The following is a 20,705-nucleotide window of genomic DNA, read 5'->3' on the forward strand; positions in this document are numbered from 1 at the left end:
ACTAGAGGTCAGGGTAATGCCATCCAGAGTAAGGATCTGGTTAGACACCATGTTTCTAAGATTTGTGGGGCCAAGTACAATAACTTCAGTTTTATCTGAGTTTAAAAGCAGGAAATTAGAGGTCATCCATGTCTTTATGTCTGTAAGACAATCCTGCAGTTTAGCTAATTGGTGTGTGTCCTCTGGCTTCATGGATAGATAAAGCTGGGTATCATCTGCGTAACAATGAAAATTTAAGCAATACCGTCTAATAATACTGCCTAAGGGAAGCATGTATAAAGTGAATAAAATTGGTCCTAGCACAGAACCTTGTGGAACTCCATAATTAACTTTAGTCTGTGAAGAAGATTCCCCATTTACATGAACAAATTGTAATCTATTAGACAAATATGATTCAAACCACCGCAGCGCAGTGCCTTTAATACCTATGGCATGCTCTAATCTCTGTAATAAAATTTTATGGTCAACAGTATCAAAAGCAGCACTGAGGTCTAACAGAACAAGCACAGAGATGAGTCCACTGTCCGAGGCCATAAGAAGATCATTTGTAACCTTCACTAATGCTGTTTCTGTACTATGATGAATTCTAAAACCTGACTGAAACTCTTCAAATAGACCATTCCTCTGCAGATGATCAGTTAGCTGTTTTACAACTACCCTTTCAAGAATTTTTGAGAGAAAAGGAAGGTTGGAGATTGGCCTATAATTAGCTAAGATAGCTGGGTCAAGTGATGGCTTTTTAAGTAATGGTTTAATTACTGCTACCTTAAAAGCCTGTGGTACATAGCCAACTAACAAAGATAGATTGATCATATTTAAGATCAAAGCATTAAATAATGGTAGGGCTTCCTTGAGCAGCCTGGTAGGAATGGGGTCTAATAAACATGTTGATGGTTTGGATGAAGTAACTAATGAAAATAACTCAGACAGAACAATCGGAGAGAAAGAGTCTAACCAAATACCGGCATCACTGACAGCAGCCAAAGATAACGATACGTCTTTGGGATGGTTATGAGTAATTTTTTCTCTAATAGTTAAAATTTTGTTAGCAAAGAAAGTCATGAAGTCATTACTAGTTAAAGTTAATGGAATACTCAGCTCAATAGAGCTCTGACTCTTTGTCAGCCTGGCTACAGTGCTGAAAAGAAACCTGGGGTTGTTCTTATTTTCTTCAATTAGTGATGAGTAGAAATATGTCCTAGCTTTACGGAGGGCTTTTTTTTATAGAGCAACAGACTCTTTTTCCAGGCTAAGTGAAGATCTTCTAAATTAGTGAGACGCCATTTCCTCTCCAACTTACGGGTTATCTGCTTTAAGCTACGAGTTTGTGAGTTATACCACGGAGTCAGGCACTTCTGATTTAAAGCTCTCTTTTTTAGAGGAGCTACAGCATCCAAAGTTGTCTTCAATGAGGATGTAAAACTATTGACGAGATACTCTATCTCACTTACAGAGTTTAGGTAGCTACTCTGCACTGTGTTGGTATATGGCATTAGAGAACATAAAGAAGGAATCATATCCTTAAACCTAGTTACAGCGCTTTCTGAAAGACTTCTAGTGTAATGAAACTTATTCCCCACTGCTGGGTAGTCCATCAGAGTAAATGTAAATGTTATTAATACAGGCTCCAGTTCACAAGAATGGATGAGAACACACGCTAGATTCAGCTTCTGTTTAACTCCTTTCCAATTTATTACCTCCGCCAATGAAGTTGGAGGAGGTTATGTTTTTGCCCGTTTGTTTGTTTGCCTGTTTGTTTGTGAACAGCTTAAAGCCCACAATTTATCATATACTATAAGTTCTCACCTACAAGGAATTTGATCTGGTGACACTGCTGCATAAACAATAAAAGAAAATAAAAGAAAAATGACATTTTTACTGAAGATTCATATCCTGATTGGCAAAACATAACTCAGTTTTAAAGGTCAAAGGGCAAAATTGGAAAAATCCCCATCTTTAACAGTGAATTTTCAAAAATTCATATCTGTCAAAAAAGATCAAATTTCTTTTATATTTGAAAGCATTCTGTAGGATGGTATCCTTTATTGACAAAGTTTGATCTGGAACTGATCCACCTTATAGATTTTGTGGCCATTTAAATTTAACACTGAAAACCCCATTTAATGTATTTTTACATTATCTCTTAATCAAACATGCCGCAATCACTCTCACATTTGAAAGTGAGGTGCAGACTGTCACTCACTATCACCTGACAAAGTTTGATCCGGATTGTGGATTTTGTGGACATTTTAATTTAATATTGAAAAGCCCATTTGGTGTACATTTTGCATTATATCTGGATTTACCTACACCAAGAAAAACTGTATGGATGTTCCAATTTTATGCCCGTTTGTCTTCCAGTTATCAGTCGGAAACCAAGTGCCAAACAGCAATGACAAATCGTGCATAACAAAAACAACCAATGTTCTGTGAAAATTATCTGAAAAATAATTCAGAAAGTGAAAAACTTGACAACACCACAAAAAAACCTTTGATTCAAGTACATGAACTAAATACATACTCCTGACATTTGCAACCTGGTCTCACGGCAAGTCGTGATTCAGCAGCACGAAATATACATTAATCTATTGGTTCGTGATATAGTGATGAAAAGCGCCTCATTTTCGTCAATGAAGCACAAATTCATTCTCATTCATTCTGTGATGGCTGCACAAAATTAAAAGTGAAGCAGGGGGAGGGGGTAGTTATGGTTAGGGTTGGGGGTAGGAGTAGGGTTAGTAATAGTGAGTTTAAAAAAGCCCCGTTACAAAAATTCGACTCATTTCGTGATGAGAGCATGAAAAAATAAATAAATAAAACATGAGACTGAGCTGGATATTTTGACCACGTCTAATTTGACTCGTGAAAAGTCACTTGTAGCAGGACTTTGACCTTGAACATTTTTTCCAAGGTAAAAATTGTGGAATTGGAAACTAGCGTTGGTGGAGGTTTGCGCCCTACGAGCGCGGTGCTCTCGTTAGTCATCTTTATTATCATCATCACTCAAAGATAGCCGAGCATTTTTGTTGAAACTTGGGTCTGTACAACATCATCCAGAACCACCAAAAGCACAACTAAAAGACTCAGCTAAAGAAAGAAAAGAAAGCCTTCGCCTCTCAGTAACGATAATCAAGACTGTGCTCCTCTAGGATAATGTGATTGCTGCAGTCACAAATTACTTGCATGGAAGTCAGGATCTGCACAGTTAGCACATTTTACAGTAAGGCACAACATTTGTCAACCGCAAGGCGGATTTTATATTAACATGATGTGAGTGATCTACTTCTTCACACAGACGTTCAGTGGTCGGGAGGGGCGAGGGGATGGGGTTTGGGCGGAGGAGAAGAAAGGGATGGGTCTTGTGGGAATTGGATTAAGAAAACCACTGCTGGCATCTGGTGGCATGGAAAGGAACTTCACTGTGTTCATTAGCACTGTCAATACTCTACATTGTCACCTCATTGAGTTGTACTGCACAGACAGGGGGAACATGCATAGACTGTATATATACTGAACAAACCCTCTGTGATGTTAGCCATAGGTTGCAGCTCAAATAGGGAGGCTCCAAATGTGACAACGTATGATGTGGATCTGATCTGATCTCAGCCAACTCACACATGGGTAAAGAGGCGGAGCATAGGCAACACCTGAGTGACTTGAGCAGGACAAATGAAGCTTGAACCTGCCCCCTGTTAGATCTATCTGTGTTTATTGGAGAGGTGATGTCTAGTGGTTAAGCGTTGGGCTTGACACCAGAGGATCCTCGGTTCAAATCCCAGCTTGACTGGAAAATCACTAAGGGCCCTTTGGCAAGGTTCTTAATCCCCAAGTTCCCGGTCTGTAGTGAGTGCCTTGCATGGCAGCACCCTGACATTGACGTGAATGTGAGGCATTATTGTAAAGCACCTAGAGTGTCTGATGCAGATGGAAAAGCGCTATATAAATGCAGTCCATTTATTTGTTATGGAATTTTATTACCTCCGCCAAGGAGGTTATGCTTTCGGTCGTGTTGGTTGGATTAGTTAGCAGGATTACTCAAAAAAAATCCTCAATGGATTTCAATGAAATTTTTACCAGGGGTGTATCTTGGCCTAACTTAGAAGTCATTAAATTTTGGTAATGATCCAGAACACAATCTGGATCCAGTCATTTTTTTTAAGGATTCTTTATCATTGCAGCAGAGGGCCAGTTTCAACATTTTTGTATCTAACTTCATAAAGACTGGTCACAAAGGCTGAACAAAAATAATTTAGCATTTGTTACCCCTCATTGAATAAACTTACTAGAAAATAAAAACACTTCTACGAGGTCTGTCCATAAAGTATAGGTCCTTTTTGTTTTTTTCAAAAGCTATATGGATTTCATTCATATGTTTTTACGTCAGACATGCTTGAACCCTCGTGTACATGCGTGAGTTTTTAAACGCCTGTCGGTGACGTCATTCGCCTGTGAGCACTCCTTGTGGGAGGAGTCGTCCAGCCCCTCGTCGGAATTCCTTTGTCTGAGAAGTTGCTGAGAGACTGGCGCTTTGTTTGATCAAAATTTTTTCTAAACCTGTGAGACACATCGAAGTGGACACGGTTCGAAAAATTAAGCTGGTTTTCGGTGAAAATTTTAACGGCTGATGAGAGATTTTGAGGTGATACTGTCGCTTTAAGGACTTTCCACGGTGCGAGACGTCGTGCAGCGCTCTCAGGCGCCGTCGTCAGCCTGTTTCAAGCTGAAAACCTCCACATTTCAGGCTCTATTGATCCAGGATGTCGTGAGAGAACAGAGAAGTTTCAGAAGAAGTCGGTTTCAGCATTTTATCCGGATATTCCACTGTTAAAGGAGATTTTTTTTTAATGAAAGACGTGCGGGCGGATTGCAGCATCGGCTCGCAGCCGCCGCGACGCTCCGCCACAGGAAAAACACCTCCGTTGGAAGCCTTAAGGACAAGTTGGAACATGTCCAGCTGTTAAACAATTTCTGATACTCACTCCACTGAAAGCCATCAAAAGCCGCCTGGATTTTACAAATGGTTATCAACACGGAGGTGTTTTTCCTGTGCCGCCGCACCGCACCGGCTGCATCCCGACGCGCTGACCCGTCCGCACGTCTTTCATTAAAAAAATCTCCTTTAACAGTGGAATATCCGGATAAAATGCTGAAACTGACTTCTTCTGAAACTTCTCTGTTCTCTCACGATGTCCTGGATCAATAGAGCCTGAAATGTGGAGGTTTTCAGCTTGAAACAGGCTGACGACGGCTGCGCGACGTCTCACACCATGGGAAGTCCTTAAAGCGACAGTATCACCTCAAAATCTCTCATCAGCCATTAACATTTTCACAGAAAACCAGCTTAATTTTTCGAACCATGTCCACTTCGATGTGTATAACAGGTTTAGAAAAAATTTTGATCAAACAAAGCGCCAGTCTCTCAGCAACTTCTCAGACAAAGGAATTCCGACGAGGGGCTGGACGACTCCTCCCACAAGGAGTGCTCACAGGCGAATGACGTCACCGACAGGCGTGGAAAAACTCACGCATGCGCACGAGGGTTCAAGCATGTCTGAAGTAAAAACATATGAATGAAATCCATATAGTTTTTGAAAAAAATAAAAAGGACCTATACTTTATTGACAGCCCTCATATAGTTCATGCAGTTTCTCTTTATAAATACATTTGCTGAAGATCTAAGGGTTTAACCCTCTGGGGCCAACACCGTCTTATACGATAGCTGAGACCAAGCTTTACTAAATTATAAATAACTTTTTAATGATATGAGATAGAAACTTAATTTTTTTTGCTGAAAAGTTAACTCCGCGGACTTTCGAGTCACTGTCCACCATCTTTGTACTCCTCATAGAAGCTGTGTGATGACGTAAGCAATGTGAGTGTCCAGTCGGAATTGGTTCACCATCACATGGTTTTCCAAAATCCAATCGTAGGGCAGATTCACCTCACGTGACACACCAAAGATTGTTTTTAGGAGTGATGTGTTACTAGTTTATTATAGTTTGCTGTGTGTTTTGAATAAATGTGTGTGGAAAATTATTTTCCACTTTACTTTTTCCTTTCTTATTTCTGATTGTAAACCTTTATTACACTTATAAAACACAACTATAGCATATATGTTTTGAAAGTACAGGTTGTCCTGAAAAAACAGAGACATAAAACTTGACTGTGAGATGCAGGGAAAGCTGTTAACAGCAATAATAAATCATTTATGCCAGGCGAGTGAACTGTCCAAGAAATGCCCTCGGACCCCAGAGGGTTAACCACTGAATCTGAAACATGACGGTAGATGCGTGAAACAATGTGGAATAAGTCTCTTTGCCAAAGGGTATTCCATGTGACGTCAGTGGCCCTATGGCCTTGGCAGAGGTTTGCGCTCTCTGAGTGCTTCTAGTTTTTTTTTTACTATATCAAGTATTTGCTATGCTTATGGTTATATTTTATTAGTGAGTTTTAGTTATCTGTTTGTGTCTGCATGTCAACTGGTCTGAACTGGTTTTATCTGATCAGAAAGTCCAAACAAAGGAGTTAGATTCCACTAGGTACTGAATAACTGTGGGCTGAAGGCAAGGGCTGGGATTTCCCCTCTATCTACACGAGCCAATCAGGTTAGCTGTGGGAATAAAACCCACGCACTGTACCGCCTACATTGTCTTTTATAAGAATCACTTGTTGGCTTTGTTCAGGGTCTCTCACAAGATGGAGTCCCTATGTGGGCTGCATCTCTGGGGACCCAGGCCTGATTTTCAACATGACTTTGACTAGATTCAAACTGAGGAATACTTTGACTTTGTACTTTGTAAGGGACAGTATTACAATAAGAACCGGGTAGAATTAAGACCCCCATCTGCCAGTTCCCAAACCATTTCAGTTGTTTGATTTACATGTACAGGGTGTGGTAGTTGAACATAAAAGGTATCTTGGGGTGGGTATAACAAAGTATGACTGACATGTTGCCTAAAGAGTTGCACCATCAGTGGGCAGGATTTCATCAAGCTACCAATATCGGCTAGGTAGTGCCGATATTGGCCACTCTGCTGTGTATAAGCTTGATCCTGTCAGATGTAAGACACTAATGGGGCTATTCCACAGAGTGCCAAGCCTTCCCGTTTAATCCCGAATAGAAAATCGGTACACATTTTGAAGCATCATAGTAACTTCTTGATCCATATGCATCAATCTTGAACAAACCTGGTATACGAGGTCTGTCCATAAAGTATCGTACCTTTTTATTTTTTTTTTAACTATATGGATTTGATTCATGTGTTTTCACGTCAGACAAGCTTTAACCCTCGTGCGCATGCGTGAGGTTTTCCACGCCTGTCGGTGACGTCATTCGCCTGTGAGCACGCCTTGTGGAAGGAGTGGTCCCGCCCCGTCGTCGGATTTTCATTGTCTGGAAATGGCGGAATGATTTGGGGTTTTTTTTTCCATCAGAATTTTTTCAGAAGCTGTTAGAGACTGGCACCTGGAAACCATTCGAAAAATTTATCTGGCTTTCGGTGAAAATTTTACGGGCTTCACAGAGAATAAGGACTGTAAATACAGTTTTAAGGATGGCCCACAATGGCACTCGGCGGGCTGCGCTCCGAGCTGCGACGACAGGCACGAACCACCAGATTATTTCTAAATGGATGGCTGTGTGGAGCTGGGACCGTCGTGTGCACTTTCTCTGGTTATCACAAGAGCTGGACATCAACCATTTTCTGTCAGATTTCACTTTTAACAAGAGATTTTGTCATGAAAAGCCGCGCGGAGGCTTTGTGCGTCACGACCGATTCGCTGTTCGAGCGAGACAAAGGAACACCTCCATTTCGGAGTGTTAGAGGACAAGTTGCGACATGCCTATCTTGGCTTTCAATGCTTACCAGTCGAGTGAGTTATAAGAGAAATTGTGGAGAGCTGGGCATGTCCGAACTTGTCCTCTAACACTCCGAAACGGAGGTGTTCCTTTGTCTCGCTCGAACAGCGAATCGGTCGTGACGCACAAAGCCTCCGCGCGGCTTTCCACGACAAAATCTCTTGTTAAAAGTGAAATCTGACGGAAAATGGTTGATGTCCAGCTCTTGTGATAACCAGAGAAAGTGCACACGACGGTCCCAGCTCCACACAGCCATCCGTTTAGAAATAATCCGGTGGTTCATGCCTGTCGTCGCGGCTCGGAGCGCAGCGTGTCAAGCGCCATTGTGGGCCATCCTTAAAGCTGTAGTTACAGTCATTCTCTGTGAAGCCCGTAAAATTTTCACCGAAAGCCAGATAAATTTTTCGAATGGTTTCCAGGTGCCAGTCTCTAACAGCTTCTGAAAAAATTCTGATGGAAAAAAAAAACCCAAATCATTCCGCCATTTCCAGACAATGAAAATCCGACGACGGGGCGGGACCACTCCTTCCACAAGGCGTGCTCACAGGCGAATGACATCACCGACAGGCGTGGAAAAACTTGCGCATGCGCAGGAGGGTTCAAGCTTGTCTGACGTGAAAACATATGAATCAAATCCATATAGTTAAAAAAAAAAAATCAAAAGGTACGATACTTTATGGACAGACCTCGTACGTAGTAGTTACGGCCAGCATCTGCACCAGATTTGAAATTGGGATCTAGTTTTTCATCCCAGTTCTCCAAATAGTTGATAGTGCGATGGTAATTACAATAGTAATGCTGGTAACTTCAAGTATGTGTCGTCTTCACAGCTTCACTCATGTTCGAAGGTCTTTAAACAGGGTATCCGTAGTGACTAAAGCTTGAAACATGTTTGATCGTGCTCCATCTGGGTAAAAATTTGAAGCTGAAGCAGCGTTTGGCCGACGGTGCTGCTCCTTTATTTAATTTTCAGGTGGGTTGCCAGGTCTGCACTTTATAAGCAAGCCAGTTGCCAGGTCTGTACTTTATAAGCCAGCATGTTAGAAGGCAAGATGTATTAAGCAGTTTCATCCCATTTTTGCACCTTATTGGATCATGGACAATCATAGTAGAATGACGCCATGTGGAATAGCCCAGTAAGCAGAGTAGGTCCTAATGAGCACTTAGAAGAGAGACCTCTTAGGAACACCAGCTAAAAATGGAGTTGCGTTAGGAAGGACAGCCAGTGTTAAATGAACAGGGGCACCCGAAAGACAAACAAGTGCAAACCTGTGGTAACATATAAATGAAATAATAGTGGAGCTCAGACTTCTGAGATGGTCTCTTAGTACAATTAACTAAACAGCAAGACCCAAAGCATTTTCTCAGATATAATAAAATGCGCTGAAGGAACAGGAAGAGGCACAGTCAAGTCCACAGCAGTCACCGCTGCCATGACCCTGAATCCTCAAACCGTCACGCTGACATCACTCAAAATGAGCACACCTATAATTATTTAGAACTTTACGGGTTTAAGTAGCTTAAATTGACAAGTTGTGTTAAAATAAAATCAGCACTTGTGCAGTTCCATTAAGTGGGGAAAAAAGCTATAGAGATCAAAACCATTTTTTTTTAAACCGGGCTTTAAAGAGCTTTATCTTTAAAGTTGAAGATTTTAACATAGTCATCTATGGGGAGTGACTTCCTCAAGCAATCACTTAAGGAACTGTATGTTTTGGCACTTCCGTGTTGGCTTCATTTTCCAGCACTGGTACATGGGCCTTGGTTCTAAAGGTTTATTGACAACGAATAGAGATCAGAATCAATATCCAATTTAGTGCAAATGGAGAAGCTGAACAAATTCTCATGCAGCTCAGATTTTAGCTTCTGGCATAGTTATCATGTGTGCAGAAATGTGCATGTGAGGCACATAAACCTGTGCTACCGTTCGACAGCATGCAGCTCATAAACATATACATGACTCTGGTCATGGACCTGGTGTGTATCATACTGTAGGAGCATTAAGTGGTTTTAAAGAGGGGTGCTTTGGGGGGCAGGAGGAGAGATCCTTTGCATGTGCTTGATCATATGCCTAGGTGCATGCATGTGTGCCATGAACCCCAACACAGCCAGATGAGACCAAAGCAATCCTGTACAGTCAAAGGAGTCAACGGCAGGAGTGCAGTCAGGGGAATCGGCATGGAAATTAAAATCACCTAGCACTCGGATTCCATTAGTGTCCGTGCCGCGGCAGCGGAAGGACCTCTGACAATTCAGATACACACGGTGAAATTGGTTTGGTGGAGGGACCGAGAAAGGCCAGCGCAAACCCCGTGTTTACGCCTTCTCTTATTGGTTGGGGAGATAGGCGCCTTCATCAGGGGTGGCACGCTTGGCTTGCTGGTGGTGCGTGCAAAACCATGCAAATAAATGAACAAATAAGCAATTTAGTTGAAACATCACTTCAACAGTACGAGCAAATAGAGTCATAATGCCAGTCTCAAGAAAGGCAATAAATAAGGCAGAGTCTGTTCTTTTGTCTTTTCTCCCGTCTGAGTGTATGCCTTGTTAAACACACACACACGCTCATAAGCAGATATTGTTTTCTCCCATTTCCATTACTCTATATTGACCCTGACCTAAGACTATATCATTCTGACGTCTTTGTGGCTCTGTACACGCCTGGAACTGTCATTTTTTGTTTTTTTGGCATCTGCTCGACAGTTCCTCCTTCAGACCCAGTGGTGGAAGGCGGCCCAGTTGTGCGTCTGAAGGTCCACACGCTGCACAATCTCACCTGCAGAGCCTCAGGAGCCAAACCTGCTGCGGAAATCACCTGGTACCGCGACGGAGAGGTCATGGAGACCACGATTTATTCCAAGGTACAGCGAATGCGGCTCTGTGCCCAGCTTCATCATTCAATCAGCAAACACCCACACAGCATTACAAAACCTAACAGAGGGTGGAAATGAATGCAAAGTATTTCAAAACAGAATTATTTTCTCTGAGGGTATATTTCCAGCTTTCTTAAATGATCTCCCACACTTCTTACTGCTTTTGCCACCTCTCTCTTCCCCGTCTCTCTGCAGTCCCCCTCCTTCTTGGCTGATCTCCCCCTCCAGCTCCTCCTCCTCCCCCCTTTCTGCCTCCCCTCCTTTCCTCTCTAATGCAGCGGCACTACAGCATAACTGGAGCATGCCAAAGCTCAGACAGGCATGAGTATTTCATACAGTAGAGTTTCAGCAGAGAAGAAATCAGCCACAACAATGCAGAAACACAATGGTGGTGCGCTGGAGCGTAAGCCAGCCACGGCTGGGAAAGTGACACATTTTTCATGCTCTGACTACGCTAAACGCCGCTAAACGCCACATTTGAGGAGGGGAGAGTCTGCAGCGAGGAGGAGGGCAGCAAGCGGCCCAGAAGGCAGGAGAAGCGGAGTACAAGAAGATGAGGCTCAACTTTTCAAAGGGCAAAATAGACGTAGCTTTATGTTGCGTTATGTTCAGTTACTCCTGTATTCGGTTCGACGTACAGTTCAGGTTACTTTTCAGTGAGCTTCAGTTCTAGTAATGTTCTTCGCTGAGGATTCAGGTAGCTTTTCCTCCCAACTCTTCTGTATTTTGCTGCATAGTGAAACCGTCTGATAAGACCAATAATTAAGTTGTGCACATATCATTCATCACAGAACCTACTGTGGACAAACTGTATCCGCATGAATTACCAACCAATTCCTATTTAAATCCAAATGGGAGACTTGCTACTGTCAAAACATGAAGTCTGTAAAATGTGTAAAAATAAATAAATAAATTATCATTTTGCCTGGGAGGAACAGGACTTTCAATTACGTGAATTAGCTATTCCACAGAGCGCTGTTCCTTCCCGTTTAATCCCGAATAGCAAATTGGGGCACGTTTTGAAGCGTAACAGTAGCTTCTTGATCCAACTTTGTCAATCCTGATCAAACTTTGTATACATAGTAGTTACAGCCAGCATCGGCGCCAGATTTAAAATCGGATACCAATTGTTGAACCATTGAAAAATTTGATCCCGATTCTCAAAATCGTTGGTAACTTTTGGGCATTCGTCGTCTTAATGGCTTCAGTCATGTTCAAACTTCTTTGAACAGGGTGTTCATAGCGACTACGGCTTGAAACTTGATTGATTGAGCTCCACTGGGGTAAAAATTTGAACCCGAAGCAGCGTTTGTTGTGACGTTTGTTCATTTCTGGCCGAGGTCGCAGCTCCTCTCTTTCATTTTTGGGCAGCTTATCAGGTCTGCACTTTATAAGACAGCCTGTTAAGATGCACAAAGGATTAAGCCATTTGATCCCATTTTTACACTCTTTGGATTGTGGGTAAGAGTAGTAGAGCGGCGCCAAAAGTCAGTTACCTTTTCAGCTTGTTATATATTCACTTAATGAGGCAACTCTTGTCAGTTTTTCACTGTTTTGGCTTTTTTTTTTCTTTTACTTTTTCACCAGCTCTGCCATGATAATAAACATGTAAGAAATAAAGCTTTCATTGGCTTGCTTGCAATGGCACAGGGGGTGGTGGTTGGAGGCGTGCACTGCAAAAACTGTCCCTCTCATAATAAGACAAATAATCTGAAATCTAGCCAAATTGTCTTGTATTAAGTTAAAAAAAAATCTGATAATGGGGTAAGAAAATTAATTGGTTAGAATTCTCAAAACGAGCAAAATGTCTAGGCACTGAATAATCAAAAGGCGGCTTAAAACTAGATAGAATTCTTATTTTAAGATTAGCCTCTGTCTTAAAATAAGGAAAACAATCTTGTTCCTTTGCTTGGATGATTTGAAATCCATTGCCTTTCCTTGTTACTGGTTAAATACAGCTTGATATTAGCTGGAAAAACATTAAGAAAATGTGAGATACATTTTCCCAAAATAAAATATTTTTTCTTATGTAAAAAAATGCTTGACTAAGATTATTTTTCCTATTTAGACAAAAATTAAGTCAAATTTTCATTAAACAAATATTTTTTTATATACTTTCTTAGATATCAGGTTTTGGAGTGTGTATGTGTTGTTGTCATGCCCTAAAGCAGTTTGTGTTTCTCGCGAGACCCGATTCACACTTAAGAAACTTGTCATGAAATCCCAACTTTTTCTGAACCACACGTTTGAGCCCAAACATGACATTTGTTGGCACTGTGATCCCAGTGTACACGATTAGCCATAACATGACCATCAGCAGATGAATACCATTGATTTTCTCGTTACGCCACCTGTCAGTAGGTGGGATATATTAAGTTACAAGTTAATATTCTCTCCTCAAAGTTGATGTGCTGGAAGCAGGAAAAACATGTGGCTGCACAAAGAGTTGAGTGATTTGGATCAGGGCTACGTTGTGATGGTTGAAAGAGTAAGCCAGAGCATCTACAAAACTGCAGCCATTGTGGGATGTTCACAATCTGCAGTCATCAGTATCGACCAAAAGTAGACCATGGAAGGAAAGCTGGTGAACCAAAGACAGGGTCACGGGCAGCTGAGGTTCACTGATGTATGCAGGGAGCAAAGCCTGGCTAGTGTGGTCCAATACAACAGAAGATCTACTGTGGCTCAAATTGCTGAAAGCATGATTGATGGTTCTCATAGAAAGGTCCAATCAAGTCCACGGCGTGATGGATCAGGGACGTTTTTGGCAGCAAAAGGGGGACCAACACAATATTACAAAATGCTATGGCTGATCAGTGTATACTGAGCCGAGAATTGCTCTAAAACACCCACAAGTCATAAAGATTGAAAATAAAATAAAATCAAGTGAAATGCTTGGTTCACTAATTTGACCATCTGAGACAAAGATTCAACTTGCCCTTGCACATTCCCTCTTCCAACAGATCTTTCTCACTGTCACCACCCAAAAGAAAAGTACAAATGCAGATACATTGGATGTCTTGGCTATCACTTCCCCCCCCCCTTTTTTTTTTTTTTTTGCCTTCTGAGTGTATGAGAGAGGGAGAGCACTCAGCTATATCCTCAGAATCTCCACCTTTCCTCACTTAGGCATATTGATTTCTCTGAGCAGTAAATAGATTTAAAAGATGATGACAAACAAGGACCGCTGACGGGGAACACTCTCAGAAATGCGGGAACAGCACAATATCCCCTGCTGGATCATAAAATATATGATTTAACTGCCATACCAGAGAACAGGATGGCAATTTTAATATGTCAATCATGAAAAAGAAGAAGAAAAAAAATGTCCTTCAGTGTCATAGAGGTATTCCTAAGTGATGTAATCATAAATGGCACCAAGCTTATTTTCAGATCAACTTGAGTCTGGGACATCTCTTTAAAAGCATAGTGTGTAAATTCTCTATATAACAGTTCCGTTGTGTTGCAGGCACTGATGGAGGATGGGAAGAGAGAGACAGCAGTCAGTATGCTTCCAATCATCCCGGAGGATAGCGACTCAGGACGGACCTACACCTGCAGGGTCCTTAATCCAGCTGCCCCAGCTGGACGACAGATATCCGTCACAATCAATGTCCAACGTGAGTGTCCCCATATAGCAGTAGACTATAGAAATATCACAAAGAAACAAACTAAAATTCAATGTCCCATTTTTTTTACTACTATAATGCTGCACAAGTTGATGTGCAAAATTTTGTTTACTTTTTTAAAAATCAATAAATAAAGACATTAAGGAGCAGTTTGGATTGAAGGTGTTTTTTCTCTTAATGCATGGCAGAGCTGTTCAACTGTCAAGCATGTAAATACGATTGACTTTCTTGTGGTTAGAATATGCACTGTGGAAGTGCAGTGTGTAGGAAAAGGCAAGAATCTAGTCAGGATTCTATCGGCAGATACTCAGTATTAAATGACATGGAACATCCCAAAAGTCAATTTCAGTCAAATCTGTCTGATGTACATATTGCAGTTTCTATTAAAAAGGGAACTTCTTGGCACAAAAATAAAAACTCTTAAGACTTGTCAATACATCATTAGCTTTATTTTACAGCTGCATTGAAAAAAAAATCTTGCTCAGTATATTATGTGAACTGTGAATAACATTCTTTGAATGAACAGCACGGTTCATGATTAAAAGATAAATTTATGTCTTGATGGCAAGTTCAAGGTGCAACTTGAGAGTTGAATGAATAAGACTTGTTCTTTTGCACTGTATAGCACTTATGTTCATGTTGTTAACAAATCTGTTTTTATCCTCAAAGATCCTCCATCAGTGACTCTGTCAGTCCAGCCTCAGACTGTAACAGAGGGAGCCAAAGTTCTCTTCATCTGCTCTGCTTCAGCCAATCCTGAAATCACAGGATACAGGTGAGCACCATCATATCCTTGGTTTAGTCTCAAATGTTGACCCCGACAACCTGCTCCTCATTAAATCAAGCAAACACAAGGATGACACACTCATAGAATTCAAATACATTATATGCAGGCCTGCACATAACTGGTACTCATGGTGCTTGTGCATGTTAAAAATAAATGATGCGCAGCAGAAAACACAAAGGAAGCACTTCATAGGAGGAAAGCAATAACAGAATGTAGGAAAAGTGTTTCCCTCTGTCTGCTGTGCATCAATGATTTGTAGCACACGTGAGCACCATGAGTACCAGTTATGTGCACCCCTGATTATAAGGTAAACACATGGGAGCCAAAAAGCAATTTAAAGGGGCCTTGTGTTTAGCAAGATGACAGAGTATTCAATAAAATATTCAACTTTGCAGATCAAAGTATCCTATAGATACCATGCCATAAGTCTTAAAATATAAAACAAAGCACTTATGAATAGCATTTTAAACATTAAGGTACCAGCCAACAACTATTTTCTATTAAAAAAAAAAGACCTAGTGGCATAACAGCATCCTGCACAGAGAAAGAAGCAACACTCCCTCTGTGTGTGTGTGCGCGTGTATGTTGTAATCTGAGTTTTTTCAGTTTCTTGTGTTCAAAAAGTCATTCCTGTGCATACACATTTAATACAGGTATGTAAGTCCTACTCTGTAAAATTGTTGCCGCCTCAACATTTACAAAGAGGTGGTTATGAGTGACTCGTAGCAGTTGAAGGCCTAAGGTGTCTTTGCTTGTCACTTTAAATGGAAAAACAGCTGTTGTTTGGCAAAGCCTCTGTCTGAAGAGTGAGGAAGCACCTCCACCTATCTACCACACATCATGAGGGTGTGTCACACAGAGTACAGACTGGCTCAGTGGACACGATTCAGAGCTTACAAGAGTTCAAATTTATCCTTGTGTGACATATGTCACAGAAGGCATAAACAAGCTATTTCAAGGCTGAACTGGGCTTATAGCAGGGCAATTTCTACATGCAAAGACATGGACTTATATCAATTTGAGACCATGTAATATGAAATCCCAACCACATTTAACTGCTAATGGTACATTTAAAACTGATTTTGCTCACTTTGACTACTTTAACTACCCTTTAGTGAATTTGCCAGAATGTGATATTTGACTGGCATTGTTTTAATGTGTTTGGCACAATTACTTTGACACACTATATATATATATATATATATATATATATATATATATACACACACACTCAACAAAAATATAAACGCAACACTTTTGGTTTTGCTCCCATTTTGTATGAGATGAACTCAAAGATCTAAAACTTTTTCCACATACACAATATCACCATTTCCCTCAAATATTGTTCACAAACCAGTCTAAATCTGTGATAGTGAGCACTTCCCCTTTGCTGAGATAATCCATCCCACCTCACAGGTGTGCCATATCAAGATGCTGATTAGACACCATGATTAGTGCACAGGTGTGCCTTAGACTGCCCACAATAAAAGGCCACTCTGAAAGGTGCAGTTTTGTTTTATTGGGGGGGATACCAGTCAGTATCTGGTGTGACCACCATTTGCCTCATGCAGTGCAACACATCTCCTTCGCATAGAGTTGATCAGGTTGTCAATTGTGGCCTGAGGAATGTTGGTCCACTCCTCTTCAATGGCTGTGTGAAGTTGTTGGATATTGGCAGGAACTGGTACACGCTGTCGTATACGCCGGTCCAGAGCATCCCAAACATGCCGGCCATGCAAGAACTGGGACATTTTCAGCTTCCAAGAATTGTGTATAGATCCTTGCAACATGGGGCCGTGCATTATCCTTCTGCAACATGAGGTGATGTTCTTGGATGGATGCCACAACAATGGGCCTCAGGATCTCGTCACAGCATCTCTGTGCATTCAAAATGCCATCAATAAAATGCACCTGTGTTCTTTGTCCATAACAGACGCCTGCCCATACCATAACCCCACCACCACCATGGGCCACTCGATCCACAACATTGACATCAGAAAACTGCTCACCCACACGACACCACACACGCTGTCTGCCATCTGCCCTGAACAGTGTGAACCGGGATTCATCCGTGAAGAGAACACCTCTCCAACGTGCCAAACGCCAGCGAATGTGAGCATTTGCCCACTCAAGTCAGTTACGACGACGAACTGGAGTCAGGTCGAGACCCCAATGAGGACGGCGAGGATGCAGATGAGCTTCCCTGAGACGGTTTCTGACAGTTTGTGCAGAAATTCTTTGGTTATGCAAACCGATTGTTTCAGCAGCTGTCCGAGTGGCTGGTCTCAGACGATCTTGGAGGTGAACATGCTGGATGTGGAGGTCCTGGGCTGGTGTGGTTACACGTGGTCTGCGGTTGTGAGGCTGGTTGGATGTACTGCCAAATTCTCTGAAACGCCTTTGGAGACGGCTTATGGTAGAGAAATTAACATTCAATACACGAGCAACAGCTCTGGTTGACATTCCTGCTGTCAGCATGCCAATTGCACGCTCCCTCAAATCTTGCAACATCTGTGGCATTGTGCTGTGTGATAAAACTGCACCATTCAGAGTGGCCTTTTATTGTGGGCAGTCTAAGGCACACCTGTGCACTAATCATGGTGTCTAATCAGCATCTTGATATGGCACACCTGTGAGGTGGGATGGATTATCTCAGCAAAGGAGAAGTGCTCACTATCACAGATTTAGACTGGTTTGTGAACAATATTTGAGGGAAATGGTGATATTGTGTATGTGGAAAAAGTTTTAGATCTTTGAGTTCATCTCATACAAAATGGGAGCAAAACCAAAAGTGTTGCGTTCATATTTTTGTTGAGTGTATATATATATATATATATATATATATATATATATATATATACACACACACACACACACACACACACACACACACACACCTCCTGAACTAACGCATTAATATGTTGTAATTGCTCCTCCGTGTCAGGTGGTCGAAAGGAGGCGTTCCAATCTCTGAAGCAAATGGGGACAGCCTTGAGGTGACTGTGGACTACTCCTATTTCACAGACCCCGTCTCTTGTGAGGTGTCCAATTCAGTGGGAAGCACCAACGTTAGCACACTAGTGGATGTGCAATGTGAGTGCGAGCAAACACGTTATGCTTGGTGGCCACGCTGTGCCCTTTGGAGATTGTTTAAACGTAACCACTGTTTCACTCCAGTCGGCCCTCGGTTGCTGTCGGAGCCTAAGCCGATGGCTGTGGACATCGGAATGGATGCGGCTTTTACGTGTGCATGGACTGGAAACCCTCCACTGACCCTGGCGTGGACCAAGCACGGCTCAAGCGTGGTAAGGCAACGAGTGCCTTTAACACCAGCTTTCAAAACTGTCCCCTGGAGAGAAACACTCACTCGTGGCCCTGAGGCATGAATAGCTGCTAGTATCACCCCACACATTTTTCAGGCTCCATCTCCAACACCTACCCTCAGCACGCTCCCCGAGGGCTAAAGCTTCTGGCACGAAACTGTCCACCTGCTGACAGTTTCATACAGCATCAGCAGGCCAGATGACACGCTATCAAGATCACAAACTCGAACGCAGTCAACTGATCTGTCAATCACTTAACCGACCAGCCATCGCGTGGTTCCAGCTCTCAGAATCACGATGTGTCCCACGACCAAAATAACAAAAATTTTTCTCTACAAAGTACGTTTAATAGGATGAACACACAAAGTCTCCCATCGGGGCTTCCTCTTCTACCAGCTAATATCATTTCTGAGGCAAAGCCAGAGAAAATGGTGCTGAGAACACCACGGGATGACATAAGTGATGCGGTCGCCTGTAATAGCAGACACTTTCAGCTCCTCTGCGAAGAAAAGTAAAGCACGCGTGTTCCTAACCTACCCACTGCCACTGTCACTCAGTGGATTAATTGGGTTACTCTATAAGTGTGTTGAACTAAAAAAGAATAAAAAAAAAAACTGGAGTGTGACAGGGGTATGTGGGAAGGGAGGATGATGGAGTGGGGATAAATGGATTAATCACAGCTTGATGGAATGACAGGATCAATGAGCTAAGGAGTGAGGGAGTGCAGACGCTCCAAAGGCTAAAGCCCACTCACACCAGAGTGCACTCTGTTTTGTTCCCACTGTTTAATTACAACAATCTCTCCAGCAGCACGGTCACTCAGCGCCGGCTGGAGTGCTTAATGCTGTGATTAAAGCTCTTCACAATGAAATTAAACTCAAACCACCAGCATTTGTTACAACGGTCCAGCCCACCGCAGCGCTACCTCCACAGTGAGCGTGCAGCTGATGAAGGTCCAGCTCTCTTTTGTCTGCCTCTCTCACGTGTCTCTGGTTGTGTCACCAGGTACTCAGTAATGGGAACACCTTGCAGCTGAAGGCGGTTACCCAGGAGGACGCTGGAACGTACACCTGCAAGGCCATCGTACCCCGTATTGGTGTGGCAGAAAGAGACGTGACTCTGACTGTAAACGGTGGGTGGTTTTCTTTCATAGTGCAGTCACATACAGCAGGGGTGTCAAACTGGCAGTTCAGGGGCCGGACACAGCCTGCAGCAGGTCTTACTATGTGTCATTAATAAAGGTTTATAGTAAATTACAGTTTCTTAACCTTACAATCCAAGCACGAACAGACTGTGCTTTCAATGTAGCTCATGTTTATTAAGCACATTTGTATTGTCATATTATTTGGGGAAAGGAGCAATGAACCAAAAAAAAAAAAAAAAAAAAAAAAAAAAAAAGACAGGTTAGGTCATGGCAAATTCAGCCAAACATTTTGTTTTAAATTTTAGAAGAACACAAAAAACTGTTTCAAAAATATAAACAAATGTGACAAATGTTTGTCAAAAAGCCATCATTTTAGGCAACAAAAATAAAATAAGTTCTCCAATTTAAATGGGGTTGTATCACATAATCAGTCTTGTGCATTTTATGTGAAAATTGAAACTAATCTGTGTTGTCATGAACAGTGCAGTGTTTTGTTGGATTTGTTTGTTTTGAAAATTGAGTTTGCACAATTAGAGTATAATTATATATATGTCTCGTACTGTACAAAATACATATAATCTGACCAGTGTGGTGGCCAAGTGATTAATGCACTTTCAAAACAGAAGGTTCCCTGTTCAAGACTCCCCCACTGGTCATCCTCCACTTAATGTGGAATTAAATCAGGAAGAACAGCCATAATAAAACAACCCTGAGCAACATGGGAGAAGCCAAAAGAACTTCATGAAATCTGCCAAAAGCAGAGTATGTTTGCACAACTTTTATTAGTCCTCAACATCCAATGAAAGCAGAAAATACATGCAACATAAATATCTAACTGGTTTCCAGTTTTAGTGTTTACTCGTGTATATACACCTTTTAGATTCCTAAATGTAAGTCATTAAAAAATAAATTACTGATTTGCTGACACTGTGGGTCATCTGAGGATGGTATTTATCCACTGAGTTTAAGTGCCCCCCCAGCCCCCCAAATCGATTGCTTGTCATGTTTCTGCTAATACTTCTTTGAATGTGTGATGACAAGTTGCTAAATTAATACTGTTACTATTTCAAAAACATGTTTTTCTTTCCTTT

The 20,705-nt window shown here is 41.8% G+C and overlaps 1 protein-coding gene across 4 annotated transcripts in view; it reads left to right on the forward strand.

Annotated features, from left to right (window-relative positions):
• kirrel3l (kirre like nephrin family adhesion molecule 3, like) overlaps nucleotides 1-20,705 on the forward strand; it is a 122,344-nt gene that overhangs the window by 87,310 nt on the left and 14,329 nt on the right. For all 4 annotated transcript variants that reach the window (XM_034175071.1, XM_034175073.1, XM_034175072.1 and 1 more), the window contains exons 4-9: nucleotides 10,562-10,719; nucleotides 14,201-14,351; nucleotides 15,030-15,135; nucleotides 18,092-18,240; nucleotides 18,325-18,452; nucleotides 19,476-19,602. In XM_034175071.1, the coding sequence (XP_034030962.1) occupies nucleotides 10,562-10,719; nucleotides 14,201-14,351; nucleotides 15,030-15,135; nucleotides 18,092-18,240; nucleotides 18,325-18,452; nucleotides 19,476-19,602 (819 nt within the window). The remainder of the gene's footprint in view (nucleotides 1-10,561; nucleotides 10,720-14,200; nucleotides 14,352-15,029; nucleotides 15,136-18,091; nucleotides 18,241-18,324; nucleotides 18,453-19,475; nucleotides 19,603-20,705) is intronic.

The sequence above is a fragment of the Thalassophryne amazonica genome, chromosome 7 (assembly GCF_902500255.1).
Source record: "Thalassophryne amazonica chromosome 7, fThaAma1.1, whole genome shotgun sequence".
Classification (NCBI taxonomy): domain Eukaryota; kingdom Metazoa; phylum Chordata; class Actinopteri; order Batrachoidiformes; family Batrachoididae; genus Thalassophryne; species Thalassophryne amazonica.